This window comes from Branchiostoma lanceolatum, chromosome 2 (genome assembly GCF_035083965.1).
Source record: "Branchiostoma lanceolatum isolate klBraLanc5 chromosome 2, klBraLanc5.hap2, whole genome shotgun sequence".
NCBI classification, from domain to species: domain Eukaryota; kingdom Metazoa; phylum Chordata; class Leptocardii; order Amphioxiformes; family Branchiostomatidae; genus Branchiostoma; species Branchiostoma lanceolatum.
Window position 1 is genome coordinate 14678576 of NC_089723.1, and position 19722 is coordinate 14698297.

General features: G+C 39.0%; 1 protein-coding gene and 1 long non-coding RNA gene across 4 annotated transcripts; both read left to right on the forward strand.

Annotated features, from left to right (window-relative positions):
- Positions 1–2072: 2072 nt before the first annotated feature.
- On the forward strand, positions 2073–17193 carry LOC136427548 (flagellar attachment zone protein 1-like). 3 transcript variants are annotated; one of them, XM_066416504.1, is made up of 23 exons: positions 2073–2144; positions 4789–4836; positions 4992–5030; positions 5438–5806; positions 5976–6071; positions 6410–6577; positions 6949–6990; positions 7284–7358; positions 7710–7814; positions 8205–8309; positions 8687–8791; positions 9236–9340; positions 9738–9842; positions 9980–10072; positions 10764–10850; positions 11067–11183; positions 11573–11665; positions 11933–12088; positions 12314–12406; positions 12991–13104; positions 13487–13612; positions 16056–16113; positions 16464–17193. In XM_066416504.1, exons 1-23 carry the CDS (start codon positions 2128–2130, stop codon positions 16548–16550), a joined length of 2403 nt encoding a protein of 800 aa, XP_066272601.1. In that variant the 5' UTR covers positions 2073–2127; the 3' UTR covers positions 16551–17193. The 3 variants fall into 3 exon arrangements, with proteins under 3 accessions (XP_066272601.1, XP_066272604.1, XP_066272603.1); XM_066416506.1 differs by lacking the exon at positions 2073–2144 and adding an exon at positions 3072–3626; XM_066416507.1 differs by lacking the exon at positions 9980–10072 and having other exon boundaries at positions 2074–2144.
- Positions 17194–17496: 303 nt separating this feature from the next.
- LOC136427549 (uncharacterized) lies at positions 17497–18657 on the forward strand. The gene is made up of 2 exons (XR_010754467.1): positions 17497–18252; positions 18585–18657. It is a non-coding gene; the product is annotated as an uncharacterized lncRNA (long non-coding RNA).
- The last annotated feature ends 1065 nt before the right edge of the window (positions 18658–19722 follow it).

Consider the following 19722-nt stretch of genomic DNA (forward strand, 5'->3'; position numbering starts at 1 on the left):
ACACGGAAAGCTGTTGATGGTTCTGTATGATATTTAGTGGATTAATAAGTAAATACAAAAAGAAAGGTGAAGTTCGATGATGGGCCTTTTAGCGGGCACCTAATGTACTGCAGCGGAGCTTCAAAATTTGGAGGGCATATATTCTACAAGTGCCATGGTCATGATTTTTGTGTGGTAGATAGTTCATGCCACAGGAAGTAAGTTGTGTAAGTTTGGGCCCCCTAGCGGCTTGTTTGGAACTGCAGTGGGTGTTTTTGTTTTGACCTTCGGACATGAATAACTTGAGAAGGGGTCAACAGATCGTCGTGATGTTTAGTATGTGGACAGCTCAGATGATGCTTTACATAATCAAAGACTATATATGCAAATCATGAGCTAATTTGCATAATTATAAAGGAAAGTTTGTTATGTTAATCCACCGTATACAGGTCATATAAACACATGGCCTTGCAAAAGTAGGTCATTTAAACAACAGACGGGGCACTACTCTCCAAGCAGAGGAGTGGGTCTGGCTGGTTTTTAACGTGTTCAGTTTAGGCATTTTCGTCCAACACACGGTCACAGCGGTTACGGGATCCCAAGCAGATACAGGGGCGCAAGCAGATACGCCCCCCCCCCCAAAAAAAAAAGTTGAAAAAATCGCTGTGGGAAGGACTGCAACGGAGGCTAACATTACACCACCGCTAGGTACGGAAAAGTCACATGTATTATGTCTTTCAAGATGTGTATGATATGGAATAAAGATTTATTCTATCCTTATATATTGACTGTACCATTTCATTACCACTTTCATCTTACAACACTGCAATATCAAACCTTTGTGGCCCGCATAATATCAACATGTATACTCATTTTTTTTCATGACCAGTTATAACATGTATCAGCACACTAGACACGTACTAGTCCTGTACCACCAAATGATTTTAACCCTATCTAGACTGGACTCATTCGCCCCCCCCCCCTCATAACTCTAAACCGTATGGTGTATGATAAAATTTGCAGGGGGGATAAGCATGTACTATCAATCACTCTCCATAATATGCGCTTCTGTCTCTCACCACATCTGGTTCAAATTACTTGGACCAGAAGGACTGGGGTTCAAGCCCCAGGTAGGACACCTCTGGACAAGAGGCGCATTGAGTCAACCCTGCAGCTGGGTGGTGGTGAGTACCTGAGTACCGAGGCCCTTATATACATGGTTTATGTCTGATGTTGGCCACATTTACTGAACTTCAAAATGCTGCAAGAATGACAAAACGCACATAAACACACACACACTGCTCGGAGGAATGTTTTGGTAACTTGAATGATACCCTACTTGGTTCCCATGACTGACTAGCTTGTGTCCTCAAGTGGCCAGACAGGCGCAGTTTTGCCTAGTTCACACCTACATTCTGCTTGTCAATCCCAGGTAAGGTTCGTTTCTCTGACATGAAATGCGCATCATCAATGACCATTCAAGCGTCTTCTGCTTATTAGGGGATAGACAGGACAAACTACAGCGATAGTTGACGACGATGGAAACAACAAAACAAAATTTCTTTACAGAGACTGAAGAGGCCGTGATTTCGTTGAGTCATCTTTGATGTATGACAAACCTTTTTACGTATCGTTATTTTTACCGCTGTTAGTTCTTAGTTTCGACACAGGAAAACCATGATATCGGCGACCTTGCATTGTACGCAGAATCCCTAAATTGGCCAACGTGTATGAGCCGGGTCATGATGATCTAACGTTAGCAACAAATTGTAAAATCAGTTCCTGTCAACAAAATGTGCTACATTCCATCTGGTTGGATCACAGCTTGTGTTTTATTACTGGGAGGAATGATAACGGGACTAAAAAAAGCCTCAAAGGGATTCTTGAAGCCAAAAAAGATATCTTAGCTTTTAGTTTTTCGATACGTATTTCTGAAGAACATTCAATAAAGTGCTATATTTCTTCTGTGTGATTTTCAAAATAGATACATGCAAACATATATCGTTGAGAAAATAGCCAATGACATACCAGGGTCTTTCCTCCCACACGTTCGAATATGACAAAACAATCGCGCCGTTGCCACGATAACAAATGGCAACAAACCCATATCGATCGCAGCTGCCTTTCAGCAGAGATCACGAGAACGCGATGGCGTCCTTTCAAAGGTAATTTGTGATCTTTTATTCAGTCAAACAAACCAGAAAAACAACTGAGTTGTGCTAACAGTTTGCACATAAGCCGATGAGGTGTTGTTGTGCGTTTGAAAATTAGTTAAACCGAAAACAAACGGAAGTTCTCGTATTTTGTAGACCACGGCTTACGAAGGTTGTGCTTGAAACTAGACCACGTGTTTACAATGAGCATAATTTGCTTGTCAAATTATTTAGACGGTTTACCGAAGCTTCTAGCTTAGAATATATGCTAGTGTAGCACTTTACACAATAGGAGTGCTACGTATACGGCGACTGTTTATTGCGATTTTCGCTTCATGTTGTTGCAGATACCTGGCTTTTCTCTTTGTACTGTTACCTTTTAGATTGTAAGAATTTTCGTCCCTACATGTCATGTGTGCTATCCACCAGGGCCTCAATGCGTCAAACTCTGTAATTTCTTCTAATTGATATGTCATCGGATTTCTATCGTTTGTTGTGATTGATTTCAGACCTGTGCTGACTTCGTTAGGGAATTTGTTGGCAAATCGGAATATGTTTTCGTAGCGTTTTATCAATGCTCATGATTTTTTGGAGACTTTATCAGTTAATCAAGCTTGCTGACATTAAAACGTTCACTTGATTTCATTGTGAGAAGAGCGGTGTAACTTTTCGGAACCGCCGTTCTGAAATATCCAAGGTTAGTAAGACTATGTCACATTGTAAAACAACTCGCAGTACGTCACAATAACCACCATATGATAGCTCAAGTTAGCGTTATAGTTAGCTGGAACGAATAAAAGAAATCCTTATTAGAAAAATGTTATTTAGGCAATTTTACTACCAGTAAACTGGGGTGTTAGTTGAAAGCTAGTTACTAAAATCGGATTGTCAGTTCTTAGAAAGGGGGAAAAACGTAACGTTAACATCGATATTGTAGCGATGCATTCGACTGCTACGTTTAAGACACCCGGCATCGAATAACGTTACTGTACATGTAGGACTGGGAACTTGTAATGTTTCTTAATGTATCTCCTTGTAGCTATGGTGATATCTGTCAACAAATTTGCTTTATATTTCCTAAACAGCACAAGTAAACCTGTTTTGTTGTTGGAATCGTCTACATGCATGCATAGCTTGGTTCAGACTTACTGATCGTAGCTTAGCGGGAGGAATGACAACACACTTCGGCACATGTCAAAATTATTCAATGAATAAGTTTTGGGGATTAGTGTCATCTATCCTGATTGTTGTTGGCGTTTCTACACTAAATATGAGAAGGTATGCCAGTCTTCATATCTAGCTCTCAAACAAAACTATAAAGAATTTCACTTGCAGGTTAAAATGAACACACAAAAACAAAGATCATTCCTCCCGCGCGTTCGAATATGACACAACAATCATACCGTTGCCGCGGTAACCCATAACAACAAAGCCATATCGATCGCAGCTGCCTTACAGCACAGATCACGATAACGCGATGGCGTCATTTCAAAGGTAATTATTGGCCTTTTGTTCTGTTCAACTTCCCTGGTAAACAACTGAGTTGTATTTGAAGATACAACCGATCTTTCAGTGGTGTGATTTGGCATTTTGAAATTGTTGTGGTCATTAAAAAGCGAAATTTAGCGAGCGTTTCAATCGCTAAATTTCATCATGTTCTACAACTTAGTACAAATATACAAACACGTGTTTGCGTGTTTACTGAGGCGAAAAATCACATGTTATTGTATAGTAAGGGTTGTACATGGTAGATATTTCTTGTTTACGTTGTTCATGGTTCTCATTGAAAACATTTGGATTATACAACAGTTTCGTTAGTGATATTTGTCCTCTTTTTGTAACTATTTCCAAGCCCGTTTTACAATGGGCTGTTCCAAAAAATAGTTGAAAAGGGGGGGTGGAAGAGGCTGGATTGGAAGGGGGGTAGGGTTCAAGCATCTGGATTAGGAACCAGGGAGGGTTTGTGCAATTTTGGATTAGGAACTAGGGGGGGTTGAGCAGTTTTTGACCTGGAACTAGGGTCAGTTGGGCCATTTTGGATTAGGAACTAGGGGGGGTTTGGCCAATTTCTGGATTGGAGCTAGGGTAGGGACAAAACCCGATTTTGTACCTCTTCCACCCCCCCTCCACAACTTTTTTTTGGAGCAGCCCAATGTTATATAGAATACATGCCTTCTCGAACGTGTGGTTGTTGTGTCGTTTACTTGATCTGTGTTACAAGTCGACTAATCTTTACTACATATATGCCTCCTATAGTAAAATATCATATTTCAATTTCTACTGTATTGCCCTGAAAGTATACAAGATTAGCGGATGTCATTCCTACTACGAAGTAACCTGTTTATAAGATATCTGCTCTCCGGTACAAATATTTCGGTAAAAGTAACTCACATACTGTATTTGGTACAAAAAAATCCGTGTGGCAACCGAGCGCTTTAGAGCTTCAGTGTGAGTTAAGATATCACACGAACAGCATCTACGTCAAGGCCTTTGAAAGGTAACAGTGTTGGAATATTCAAGTCGTTGACATTGAGTTAATGAAATAATATATAGGCTGCAACAACCGTGAATTAGGGGGAGGGGGGCTTAGAGTGCTAGCACACAGGGCTTTCTGATTAAATTGTTAATGAGAATTTTTTTCACTTTTCTGTTTCAGCGACTTTGACGACTATAGTGATGACGAGCAAGCCAAAAACCAATCGAGGTCAGAAGTAAAAGACTAACACTGAAGTGATGGTTTAATATTGCTGTAGAATAAGTTTGTGCTAGGGAGGGGTGTTTGTTGAAGTGTTGTTGAATAGAATTTTTTTTCTGATCTCAACTGTCATACACTTGTCTTACAATGATATTTTCTTACAGAATGCCCATAATCTATGAAGAGTCGGACGACGAGATCAGGTAGCATTCAGTTGTTTATCATTTCCAGAGACAATGTCAATATAGCACTGTCTTTAAAACAATGGAACAAATCATCATTATCATCATATGTCAAATTGGAACAAAACCATTTTCTGGTGTTGTGTATATTTTTAGGGTTGTGTATATTTCCTCTTATACATTTCCTCTAATATATTTTGCTTTCAATCATTTATGTTAAAAGCTACTTAGATATAGATATTCATGTAGGAAAGGATTGGAGTAGTAAAATCCCCACATAAGTCAACATTTCTCACAAAAGATGTTCGACTGTAACAATCACATTTCTGAGCCCTGCAAGCTGTAAAACTGTTTTAACCTAATTTCTCAGTCTCCTTATTTCTCTTATGTCTTAAGATTCAATCATTTTTTCTGATTATTTACTCCAGTGATTGGGTGTGGGACAGTGACGATGAGGATGAGAAAGAGAAAAATGAGCTGGAAGATAAGGCGACCACACAGGTGGTGAAAGAGAAGAGGGAGAAAGAAGAGGATGTGAAAGAAGAGAGGGAGAAAGGGGAGGATGTAAAAGAGGAGGGAAAGAGAGAAGAGGATGGGAAAGAGGAGGGAAAGAGAGAAGAGGATGTGAAAGAGGAGGGAGAGAGAGAAGAGGATGTGAAAGAGGAGGGAGAGAGAGAGGATGGTGACCAAGAAGAGGGAGAGGGTGGAGACCAAGAGGTAGGGGAGAGAAAAAGGGAAGAGGAAGAAAAGATCACCTGGACACCTCCACCTGGATATCCACCTCTGTGGGAAAACAGGTAAAGTTGACACCTTAAAAATTCTATTTTTTATTTTAGTTTTCACGTTTCTACCATTTGTGATGTCATGAGGGTAATCCTCCTTAATTTAAGTCATGTTGGTAAAACTGGAAGCTTTCCTAAAAAAAGAGGTATTGAAATAACCTTAAACAACGTCTTCTTCTAACAGTTCTTCTGATGATGAAGACGACGACACAGATGACGTGAAGAAGCAGATGAAGAAACAGCTGAGTTCACAAAGGGCTCAAATTGAAGTAAAGGAATTGTAAGTTGACTGAAAACCGTTTTCACTTTTAGTCAGTTTTTCATCATTTCAGTCCATTCTTAGCTTTCCACTTTAATCTTGTAATCCATTTCACCAGTATATTTTGATTGTGGATACATTATAATTGTGGATACATATTTATGAGAGTGGATGTTAAAATGTTACTCAAGAGTGTTAAACACTAGAAGAACTGCCAAGAGCAATGGAAGACTGGAGGAGGAGGGTGATGTTCGTACGTGACAAGATGATGATGAGAGTGTTATTTATGGGTATTTATGAACGAGAAAAAGTAGAAATATAGTCTGGGAATAATATCATGCAAATCATTCATGTTGCAGGCACATTGTCATTCAGTCGAAAGAAATCAAACGGCTGAACAAACAGAAGTCTGACCTGATCGATGAAAACAAAGAACTGTACGCTGAAAACAAACAACTGTACGATGAAAACGAACAACAGATGGATGAAAAGAAACAACTGAGCGATGAAAACATGTACCTTATTCGGTAAGTCCTTAAAACTTCATGTCTCTTGTTTAGAAATGCCTTACCCTTTAAGTTAACAAGCCCATGTTAAATGAGATTGTTTGATAAATGTTTGATTTTAAAGTTTTATTACGATGTGCACAATGTGCTGCTAAAATCTCGCTGTTGGTTGTTCTTAAATGTCGTGTGTAACTTTCAGAAAAACTTTAGTCCAAATAGTCTTTTCTAGTTGTTGCCAGATATTGCGACTACAATGATATGTTATCCTTATAAGTATTGTTAATTAGTTAACCATGGAAGAGAGAGGGCATACTGAATTCAAGCTGACTTAGTCAATAAGTAGAAGTAGTGGAAGGTTATCATTTTCATATTTTCTTTTTTTTCTTGTACAGCTCCAAGTCAGTCTTGTCAGCCAATGAGAAGAAGTTGGGAAAGTGAGTATATCACAAATGTCAGCAGTTGAATTAGACTTCTGCGTGTCAATTGCCTTTCTAAATCATGTTGTTGCATTTAACTGAACTGGACTGTTCTCACAAATTTCTTCAATTCACAAATAGAGTCGTTACATAAGGAAGACACACCTCATTGATTGTAAAGTGTACATCTTATAGTACATTGCAAGGGTCACACACTACATGCTAATTGGTATCTCTGTTTATGTATCCACTTAGTTTGATTTTTTATAAAAAATATTTTACACTGGAATCCAAACGTTTGTCACCTACAGCCTTACCACTGCCCTGAAGTGTGAACTCCAAGAGCTCAAGGCGAAACTGAAAAAGTCAACTGACAAGAATGAACGGTAAGGAAATATTTCATGAACTTCTACGTTTCATGTGTTGTTTTGACATAAGATGCTAAATATGTCTATGTTTCAGTAGGGACATGATCATAGTTAAGGAAAAATGTCGCCCCTTCCTTTTGTATAGTTACTGTAACTATTGTTATCCCTTCACCCACATAACAACAGTGAATAACTTTTGGCCATTTTTGTGTCGGTAGTGCAGTTTCTGTCTCTTCTTCCACAGGGTGCAAAACAGACCTTTCCAATCCAATAGCTTTGGACACATGCAAGGCACATACATAACGTTTCAATTGCTCTGAAAACCGAGGATCTTCTTTTGATTTCGAAACATTTCATTACATTTTGCAGAGATCTGGGAGAGATGAAGATGGCAGAAGATGAGTTCGAGTCAACAAAAATGTTCCTGGAGGCCGAAGTTCAACAAGAACAAGAGGAAAATGCGAAACTGAAAAGGTATGTATTTCCTTACAATAAGTTGTTTTGATATTTGTTGTATAGCATGCATGCAAAATAAGACATATGCCTGCTCAGTTTACCAATAATGTATTATAAATGACTTGTACCTAAAATTATGAAAAAAACTTTACTGCTCGTCCAAATGTTATCTCTGATCTCAAAACATTGTTTCTCAATTATGAAATATGAAATACAATCCTCTAGTATTTTTTTTTTAAATTTTCCGAAAGAAAACGATTCAAGATAGGTTCATGGAAATTATTGCATCAGCGAAAGTAAAAGATATCTGATTTGGGGATATCAAAAGCACAAAGGAGTTTTAGTCATCCATTGCAATAGGTTTGTTTACACCTTGAGCACTTCCCTTTATGTTTAATCTTGTTATAGGGAGATAGAAGAGACAAAGAAGGCATCGGAAAGATTTGCGGAAGTTAAGGAGTTATTTGAAGCCACGGTCGAACACGAACAAGATGAAAACGCACGACTGACGAGGTATAACTTTTCCTTTATAATTTAGTTTTCAATTTGAGTTTTAATGTATATGTGAGCATTGTTACTCTAAATAGGGGTTAACCTTAATCTGTAGATCTGATTTTTTTTAATAGAACCACTGCGTTAAAACAATTGTTTTTATTTTTAGTCCTACATTTATTTACTGAAAGATGAAGATGTGTTAGCTGCGTTAGAATGAACCAGGCATTTTTTCTACAACTAACTAACCTTTATTGAATAACGGTCCTAACTTTCATGTGGCATATTTATTGCAAAGTTGACATTTTTCTTTACAAATCATCTGCAAACCTTAGTGTAAATAGCAACTATCAGTTCTGGTCTAAGTCTGTTGAATTCATGTTTTCTGCATTTTCCAGGGAACTGGAAAAGACAAAAGTTGCAGCCAAGGACTTTGCGAAAGTAAAGGCGTCTCTCCAGGCTGATGTACAACAGGAACAAGCTAAAATCGAAAAGCTGAAAAAGTATGTAACTTGTATTCCCGTACAGCCCCCTTTGCAAAAATACAATAAATGAATGAATGAATGAATTTATCATTCATGTAAAACTTTGCAGCCCTGTGGCTGAAGTATGCTTTACTCACATCAGTTTCAAAATAACGCTATTATAACAATACAAATCAACTTCACACAAAATGGCACATATTCGGTAGGATTAGAGTATCAAAACAAATATTATGGACGTCACAGTTGCAATTTTATCATCATCAAATAGATCAACCATGCCCTTGAAAGGATCTGCTTTAAAAACAATGGAATCAATTAACTTGTCATTCTTAATGTAATTACTGACGTTGAAACAATTTTTTATGCAAGTATGATGCCGACAAGACCGAGAGTTATCTAGCCATGGAGCCCTTCTTCTACCTGGGTTAACTAATAACACAACATATTTTCTGCTTGTTGTAGAGAGCTAAAAGAGACAAAGACAGCTTCAGAAGGATTTGCAAAAATAAGTGAGGCTCTGCAGGCCACAGTTCAACGTGAGCAACAGGCAAATGCAAGCTTGAAAAGGTATGTATTCAATTGAATGATATGTCTTTACTGAAGAGCCTTTGATAAAAGTATCAACTAATATAAAGACATGTGAAAGATACCTGTTCCTTTTAAGAATAAACAGGTGTGTGCTTTGTTTAAAAAAATAATCATAAAAAGTCTATTTTGTAAAATGTACAAATGAATCCGTAGTTTGGAAGATACCAGTATTTCTGTTCCATGTTTTTTTTTTTTAGTTTAACTTCTTTTGTGTGAAAAAATCACCGTCTGAATGTTTTGTAAAGTCGTATTTGTAAATTTTTCAACTACCCGAACAAGCCATCGAACAAACATTAAGGATTTTACTAGACTTGATGACTACGTTTTATGATTGAAATCAGACTTTGAAGCATTGTGTGCTTTTTCTCCGTACCAGGAAACTGGAGGAGGCAAAGAAGGCCTCAGAAGGACTGAGAAAAGAAAAAGAATCTCTTCAGGCCGAAGTTGAACTAAAAGAGGACGAAAATGCAAAGCTGAAAAGGTACGTTTGTGTGCCCCTGATTCTAATTTTGATTCCGCTGCTCAAGCTATCTTACGGTGCATTCTATGCTGAATTCACTCCATGATTTTCATCAATTCTAAAGCTCTTTTTTTTTAATTTCAATGGACTTGATGTAGGGAGCTAGAAAAGATAAAGAGGGCATCAGAAGAATCCGCTCAGGCCCTTCAGTCCACAGTTCGCCATGAACAGGAAAGGGCAAGTCTGGCAAAGTAGGTTGTGCACTGTATGTATGATTTGAGGTAATAAGTAATAACGAAATGATTATGTTCAGAGTGAACCATTTTTCAGAATATGATTTTGGCTTTAAACATAACCTGCGCATGCGCTTGATATTTCTTGAAATGATAGGTTTTAATTATCTTTAGCAAATTAAGTATCTTTTCAGAGTACTGTGGATTGTGCTTATGATATCCACACTTATTTCCTGTTTACTTTTTTATTCTTGTTAAAGGGAATTAAAGGAGGCAAAGAGTGCGGCAGAAGGTTTTGAAAAACTACAGGAGTCTCTTGAGTCTGGAATTCATCAGGAAAAAGAAGAAAATGCAAGGCTTAGAAAGTATGCATTCCCTTGCAACCTATCTATTGATATCAAAGTTAATTCAGTACATATATATGTCAGTAAACATGATCTTTGGTGTCTGAAAGGTAGATAATGTTATTTAAAATGAAACCACATCAGACTCTTCTATGAATTTAAGATGCAAAGCTATTTGATAGTTTTAAAATCTATGAGGATTCTCTTAAAAGTTAAACGCTGTCTTTTTGATACGTGACTAGTGGCCAGTCAAAAGGTAATTTGCGGCATTCATGCCAAGTATATTGCATGCATTTTCTTTTAAACTTTTCAAGAAAATTCTTCCACCTGTTCCCGGTGCCAATGTTTTATTCTATTTCGTTCAGAGCACTAGAGGAGTCAAAGTCGGTCAGGGAAGATCGTATAACAGGGAGCAAGACGGAGATACGGGACATGTTGAGAGAAGAGCTGGGGTAAGAACGGTTCTAATCATGTTCATCAAGATTACACTAATGAAATCAATCAGCTGTGAACTTGACTTGTATCTGTCTTAGATTCAGTGATTATAAGACAATGTTCTTGGTTTTTTTTTTCTTCAAAATTTTAGAATAATTATTTCTAACTTGGATTGCTTAATCTTTCGAAATCACCATGTTCTTTTTTCAACTAGACGTCTTTTGCTATTGCAGGAAACTGGAAACGTGTCGAGGTGCATGCAGCAACAAAATTGATGCTTTGAGAAAGGAAAATGCGGCGCTGGAGCATTCAGTTAGCTTTCTCTCCGACAGGAACAACAACCTCACCAGGTGATTACAATGCACTATTTTCTGTCTAGATGTTTTACACTCGTCTCATACATGTAGCTGTTTTTAATTGTGAAAATAGTAAGCCAATCCTTCAAATGTGTGTGTGTACGTTTGTGTGTGTTCACATTCAGTGCAGAACTATTTTTAATTTCTGTTCTTTATTTGATTGAAACACACTCTCTCTCTCTGCCTCTGTGTGTGTATGTGTGCGTGTGCATGTGCGTGTGTGTGTGTGTGTGCGTGTGTATCTGTACAATCAGTATAACCGCCCAGCGGCGTAACAAACCAGCTATGTGTATGTCTGTGTGTTCACATTCAGTGCAGAACTTTTTAAATTTATGTTACTCTGTGTTTCTCCGCATGAATTGAACTCTGCGTCTTTCACACAGGGAGGTGGAAGACAACAAGAAGGTTGCACTGGAAAAGGAGACCCTGGAGATAACTGTGAAGAGACTTACCCTGGTCAACAAGAAACAAGCAAAGTAAGTGTGTGTGTGTGTGTGTGTGTGTGTGTGTGTGTGTGTGTGTGTGTGTGTGTGTGTGTGTGTTGTTTAAATGTTTAAAAAAATCAACACTTTAACATCAGTATATGTAACTTCGTATTACAGACAATATACATCTTACATTGCAGATAACAGTTACTATAACCTAGACAATTTGGTCAATTCAATTGAGCTTAATCAATGAATTCTTCTGCAATGTGTCTTTGATCGTGACTTGAAAGGTAAACTGCTAATCTATTATTGCAGGAAAATTGATGCCGCAAAAATGGCTTACAGCAAGGTTCTGGTGACACTAGAGAAGTTGCGAGAAGACACGGACCATAGCAGCATGACAGATAACACTGAAGATACCTCTTCAGCTGGGTCTGAAGAACTGACAATGGACAGAAGCACATCAGCTAAGTGAGTGGTGGATTTATGTAACCCAGCGGAAATGTTGATGGAAATTACATTCTACTTTTTTTATCATATTCGTATGTCTATCTGTTTCAAGTTTATCTATAGACGCAAAGCTAGTAAAACTATATGAATGCTTCTATTATGTTATTTCTTTACGATTTGGATCTATTCCGAAACCTTTTCCCGCGAAAGTTCATTGACCTAAAAGTAACTAATTTGTCAACACAGGGAGCTTGCAGACCTCCAGATAGCTGCACTGGAGAAAGAGATCCTAGAGACAAAGGTTCAGAAGCTAACTATGGAAAACAAGGAACAGGCTAAGTAAGAAAAAAGTGTTTTTTACAACTCTTAAAAGCTGGCACTATTACCGAGGAAAAGGAATGGGTTCTAGAATGTTTCTTTGGCTGTAGATCTAGTTTGCATCTAATCGATATGTGGCCAGATTCTGCAGCTATTTTTAAACTAAAGTATCATTTTGAAATATTTCTAATAACAGCGTGTGATCTTGGGATTCTACACTGATGTCACTAAAATCTTTATTTTTTGGCCATATTTATACTGGATTAGCTGATGAGACTAATAAGTGGATAATGTTGAATTAACATTGCATTGTAAGAACGTCGGCTCTTTTTACCTTCTCTGAATATTCAGCCCCAACGAGGGCACAGCTCAATGTATTCAATGTATTTCTGCAATCATACATGCAACTGTAAAATTTAACATTTATGAACATTTGCATTAAAAACGGTGCTTGATCTAACCCTTTTAAAGCACTATAATGCAGCTGCACACAGACTTTTTGAACGTTAGTTCACAATATGGCAAGGTCTAACATTAATATTGATATGGCAAGGTCTTACATTGATATTGATATTTAAAGCAAAGTCGCTTTGATGCTTCCGCAGAATGTTGGAGGATAAAGAGCAGTTACAAGCACGTCTGGACTCCAGCAATAAGGCAATCGAGCAATACCTCCGTGCCAGGGAAACGTTCCTGGATGAAAATGACAGGCTAAATAGGTAAAAACAATCTCTTTCTGATGCTTATGTATTGCTTCAAAAAATGACATTAGAATATTAACGTGTAAAATAAGTTGAGGGGGCATCGTGCGTTAATCACTGTGGTATGGATTGGTGTATTACAAAAGCCAAAAAAAAACGCTTTTTGTCATTACTGTTACAGTATTGCACAAGCCAATATTGGAAGTTGTATCATTTGTATGTTATGTATCATTTGTATGTTAGATAAACCTAAATACATTCTCCATAATCATATAACAATGTCTCTAGTATTCTATTAACCTTAAATTTGCCAATGTTATTTTTATTTTGATTCTGTCGAAGTAATTATTGGACTTAACCGGTATACCTATACTGACATCTTTTTGTTTTGTTTTTATAGTAAATTGGAGAGGGCCCAGAAGGCCCAGAAAGCAGCAGGCTACAAGATTGCTGCGTTAAAACAGGAAAATGAGGCCTTGAGGAGCTCGCTGAGCTCTCTGACTGACCAGAACAACATTCTCAACAGGTGCATTTACTGTTTAGATTAGAAGTAGATGTAGTTGTCTTAATTTTATTTTGTGTTCATTTCATTACTGTACTTATCATTATCTAATTTATTGTATTCTTGCAATTAGCCTCTGGGCATGAATTTGCAATAAAGTTATTATCTTCGCCGAGTACTTGTACTCGGAGAAGATTATGTTTCGGTTGAAAAATCTGTTGGGTGGGTCTTTATGTATGTCGGGAGCATATCTTAAGAAAGCTTCAATGAATCTATATGATTTTTGGTAGGTGTGTAGTTGTTGTGCAAAGGAAGGTCAAGTTCAAAAATGGTTTACCTGGCGTTTTTCAACAGTACTGCAGCAGACTTTGCATTTTTGTGTGTTTGTATGTAGGCAAAAAAAGGGACGGAAACGTAGATGGATCTTCAGATTTTTTGCAGATGTGTAGATGTTGTGGAAGTGGAGGTCAAGTTCAAAAATGGTTTCCCTGGCATTTTCTGTCGGTACTACAGCGCGCTTTATATGTGTGTGAATTTGTATGTCGCCAGCATAACTCGAGGTGCTGTTGACGGCTGTGCATGATATTCAGTTGGTAGGTATGAGTGTTAAAGAGGAAGGTCAAGTTCGATAATGGGCCTCCTAGCTGATAATTAGGTACTGCAGCTGAGGTCTACATTTTTTGGTCAAATTTTCTGGAAGTGCCAGGTTCATGATTTTTCACCAATACATAGGGTCTGGAACAGGTGGTGTAAGTTTGGCCCCTCTAGCGGCTTGTTTTGACCTGCAGTTGGCGTTTTTGTTGAAACCTTTGGAGGCTAATAACTACAGAAGAGGTTGACAGATCGTCATGAATTTTGGTATGCAAATAGCTTGGGTAATGTTTTACATAATTAGATACATATCATGAAAATCAGGAACTAATTTGCATAATAAATGAAGAAAGTTTACTAATCCGCTTAAAGTTTGTGGTCGAATTTATTGCAGGTACTAAGGTTATGATAGATCTTGGGGCAGAGAGTAAGTGATGTAAGTTTGGGCCCCCTTGCGGCTTGCCTTAAACTGCAGTGAGCCTATTTGTTTGTAACTTTTGAGGAGGATAACTCAAGCAGGGGCTGATGGATTAATCTTGTATTTGGTATATATGTTCCTTAAGTGATGATCTGCATTATGATACGCTCATTATGCAGATCATGGCCTACTTTACGTAATAATTGGCATATATAGGACTGCCGCACCATAGTACGCGGCATGTGTTAGTACACACCTGGCGTCCAGAATCTAGGTCAACAGCTGGCGTCCTGAATCTAGGTCAACAGCTAGCTTACTAGCTGGGCAATTGAAAAAACAGGGCTAAAATGTATCTGTTATGTTTGGTATGAAGATCTTACGATTGATGTAACATGGTAATTATGCCAAACAAGACCTAATATGCATGATTGTTGAAATGTTTTAAAATGCGCTGAGTTCTATATTTGTGCCCGTTTTTATGCATTTTAGTCGTATTCTAGTCTTTGTGAAAGCTTGTTTCAAGGTCTGCATATTGTTCAGTTACCAGGGCTAACCCTTTGTAATAGCTTTAGCCTTTGGTAGCCCTGGCTGTACTTATCTACAGCCGAAAAAACAAATAAAAACAAATCACATTTGAAAACTGTGTCATCCTTCACTGAGAAAAAGAGGCTAGTAATCATCGATTATAATCGAAATATCAATTATTCAAATGACCTCATTTGAATTATTGCTGAGATTATAGTAAGATAATAACACTATGCCCGTAAATGACAGGACTTTTTATATTCATGTAGGGCATTTTAAAATAGCAGAATCTGATAATTGACATAGCCAAGCCAAGTTAAAAAAGTAAGATGCTAATTATGCAAAACAGGGTCTAATATTTGATAGAGTTATACTACTTCACTACGTTTCGAAAATCCATCCAGTTTTATTGCGTATCTTATTACCTGGATGTCTAACTGTCATTGACATTCCATGAGAGTACTTTCAGACCTGGGGCATATCAAGCCACTGAGAAAGATCGGAACATTGATATATATATCTAAGCAACTAAAGACTAGAATTTAATTATTGTTTAGAAAAATGGCTATGTAATGCCATATTGGTAAATGGCGGGAGTTTGGTACTTGCATCTGTCGGTACAATTCATATTATTTGGCGAATATATGAGGTCGTGGAACTCCAGTTATTATTGTTGTTATTATTAGCATTATTAATTACAGTTTGGAATTTTTTATGTTTAAAATTGTTTTTTTATCAAGGGGATTTTTGAGAAATGTAACCCAGTCATATATCTTCTACTTTATACCCTCAGAAAGGGTGTTCTAAGAAAGGTCTGCACTATTGGCAGCTCCATGGAGATATTAGTGCAGATACTATTGGGTGTTCTTAGGAATTTTATTCTTAAGGTGATGCCTTACCTCTACTTTATTTTTTCTCTTAATTCATGTACAGAGGAATAGCAGACTTCAGGGGTGTGGTGATGCACATGGGCGATGATGTATTCAGGAAGGTCTGTACCGTATTCTGTTGTCTTTGATAAGGTCTCTATCATGTTCTGTAGCCTGTAAATCTTATTTCTTCTAGTTTTTCTATTTTGTTAATTCTGTAAGAAAATAGACGGTAAAAGTCGTTTCTTTGGTAAAATCTTTATAAGTAATTAAGAAGGGTCTTCTAAAATATTTATTTATCTATTTCTTATTCATATCAAAATGTCTTTTTTTAGAGTAAATCTTTTGTGTAAATCAAAATGTATTGCGTTGCAGAAGAATTGTACAAGATCAAAACATGATACATGTTTGCTCTGAATTGGTTGATGTTGTAAATACCATTCCAACTAATATTTGTGTTACCCCTATACAGAATAAAGACCAGACGACCCCGTGCAGACGCCGGATAGGGGATCGGAGAAGACTTCTGTTTGAAGATAGCGAAGAAGAGGAAGTTTGAATAGTTTTAGAACGAAGACTGCTAGGGCAGTTCACATTTTTACCTTTAATTTATCAAATTAGTATGTAATTGAATATGACGAAAATTGGAAGATGTATGGTTTTTGCATTTTATTTGAAAGTGCGTTAAAATGATCATACCATGCATATGTGGATCGAAAATATCTTTGACAAACTACTGATTTTACAGGAAAAACAATGAGCTGGCCTCATTGAGAAAAAAACGATGTCATTTTTGTATAGACATAAATCCACGTAACTCAAATGTATATGATGACGTGTTGATTAAACACAAATATCTGTATACGTAAAACTACATGCAGGCAGTATGCGTATGTACAGTAGACAATATGTTCAAAGACAAAGAACAGAGTACTTTGAAGCAACAGCTTTTACGGATGCTTGGAAGTAATCTTGCCATACCTTGCCATACGAAATGTACTGGACTCATACATTACAGTTGATCTTACTGTAAGCTGACAATACTGCATCGTACATTTTATCAACTATTTTTGTACACTTTTAACTGGTCGACAGAGAACACAATAACAAGTATGTGGAACATAACTTGATATACAGTGAATCATATTTTGTGAAATGTCTGGTTTTGATACCCATTTTACATATTATATGTTTCAGAATGATCCATGCAATTTTGTCTTCAATGTGTCGATACTTCAGGTTGCAGACCACAGTATTTTGCCTATAGGGATTTACATGGTTAAGGATCCCAAAGTGAGAAGCTTCGACGCTTGAAAATTTGCAAGTATTGCGTATTAACATGTTTTCGGTTTAGTTTAAGTTTACAGCCGAATAAGTGATTTCTTAGGCTCGATCACTAAGTCAAAGTAGAAAACATATTTTTCCCCAAACCTTACTTAAACCAAAACAATGTTAATGCGCAATTGTGCACTTGAATATACGCACAAATGTGACAGGGCCCTAATATATTCCCACTGACGTCATAATACATGAAATCTCGCGAGATCACTATTCTCGCGAGAGAACATGAAAATGACGTCATCACCATCTATCAGCCTCTTCTGCGGCGAACCGTCTTCGGGGAAGGACGTCGAGCTGTGGGCTGCTGTTTGGTAAGGCGATTTTCCACGTACGTGCCAGTTCCAGCCTCGGGCGTTTCGTTTTAGCCATGACCACTCCGGCTTGCAGTGTGAGGAGTCTCCAGGATGGAGACTCGGGGGACAAGAGTTCCCAGAAATGCAAGAAGCTAAAAGGTTCGTATGTCGTCCCGTTCAGCCATTTTGTTTTTTGGAAGAAATGTGACGCTCATGACTAGGGCCACGGATTATTATGTATGTATCCAGGCCTCCTGGGGTTAAAATGGGTGCTTCATGAGGGACGTAAATTTAGAGGTAAAGTCGTCGGGTGTATGAAATGGCTACTTGCAGGGGTTTTTGTGTTGGTGTAGCTGGTCGCTGAAGGTATTTCCTTGTGCGGAATTTATCGGTGTGAGTTCCATGTCATGCAGGTGTGTTTGTTTCTCTGGAAGCTAGGTGTCTCGGGAGGTATGTCCAGCTCCACAACGCAAGCTCAGGCTTTAACGGCGGTATCCGCTCAGTTTTTCCGGCGGCAGATTGGCGCAGACGACTGGCACGGCGGGGTCTGGTGCGGGCTCGAGTTCATCGGAGACGGATGCTGCGGCAGGCGTTCCCCCCTCCGCTGCTGCCATGGTTCACCGGCAGGTAGAGTATCATTTTGCGGGGTTAGTTGCCAGAGCCCCTTGTAATGTCTTGGTAGTTAGTTGGTTGCCAGGGGGGTTTTCGGTTGCGCAGTTTTAAATTTGTTTGTTTTTTGCAGGTGGGATGCTCGGACGTTGTGGTGGTTGTTCGTTTGGGTGTTTGTTTGTTTTCGTTTTTCTTGCAAGCGAGTAATGAAAGACCAGGCCGAGCCTTAATTTTTTGTTTGTATGTGATCCATCCGCGTGTAGTTACCGTCGTAATGTTTTCCTTGGGCGGGGAGAGATGTGCAGCCTTTATTCTTTTTCAAAGGGCGTCAATATTCTTGTGTTTTGTAGTAGCCAAAGTACAGGGGCGACGCCATCTGGAAGTTGAATTGGCCTGGACGAGGACGACCTACACACGGACTAATCTGCTAGCTTCAGGAGAGGTACGCCAGTCAGGGGCTGAAAGATGTGGGAACGGAATGCTGGTTCAGTCAGTAGCTTGGGACTATAGAGGTAGGTATGCCAGCCTGGGGCTGTGGTCTGGGACAAGACGGCCAGGGGCCTCTCCTGTTGGTTAGCCTGAGGCTGCCGAGAACAGGAAGGTACGGTAGCCAGGCGCTGGGCGGCCTGAGGCGTGGACGGCCAGGGGCCGGTCCAGCAGAGTAGCCGGGGGCTACAGAAGGGTAAGTAGGTTAGCCCGGGGCTGCAGTTTGGGTCTAACGGCCAGGGGCCGCTCCTGCTTGATAGCCTGGGACTGCGGGGAAACAGAAAGTGGGCCAGTCCGGAGCTGGGCGGACGGATGCTAGGATGACCAAGTGCTGGGCTAGCAGAGTACTGGTGTGAAATGTGAAGTTGGCCAGCCTAGGGCTGTTGGGTCAGTGGCAACGATGACCATGGACCAGTCCTCTTTGATAGCCTGGGGCGGCGAAAAGTAAGTATACCAGCCAGGGGAATGTATTGTACGTTCTAGGATAAGATCCGGAAATGATGAGGCAGTGAAGATCGAAGGGCTGATTTGCAGTGTTCCCTTGCAAGACTTGTCAAGAGGCTTACTCTGCTCGCCAGAGTTTTTGGTCAGTCCTTACCAACCTCCGCCGCCACCAACGGGGATGGGAGGCGACGTGCCGAGGCCGGTAGGGCGGCGGCGGCGGAGGAACCATGCCAGAAGGGGATCGAGGACATGTTTCTCTGTAATGATTTTGGGCACTTGTTAAAGCTGCCCTAACGCCCAGAGAGGAAAAAAAAACTATGGTTTGTGATTGAGTTGGAAGAGAAGCGCAACGTGCTGCGCGGTGATTGAGTAACTCACAGAGAGAGAAAAGCAAGTACTGTATTGTTGTGATTGAAGAACACTAGAAAAGAGAACTGTTAATACTGTATGGATTAACACGTGGAGAGAGTAAAGTAAAGTTTCTGTATGGTGACCGAATAACATTTGAAGAGAATAGGTAAGTGCTGTATTGTGAGTGGAATTAGATCGGACCGGACT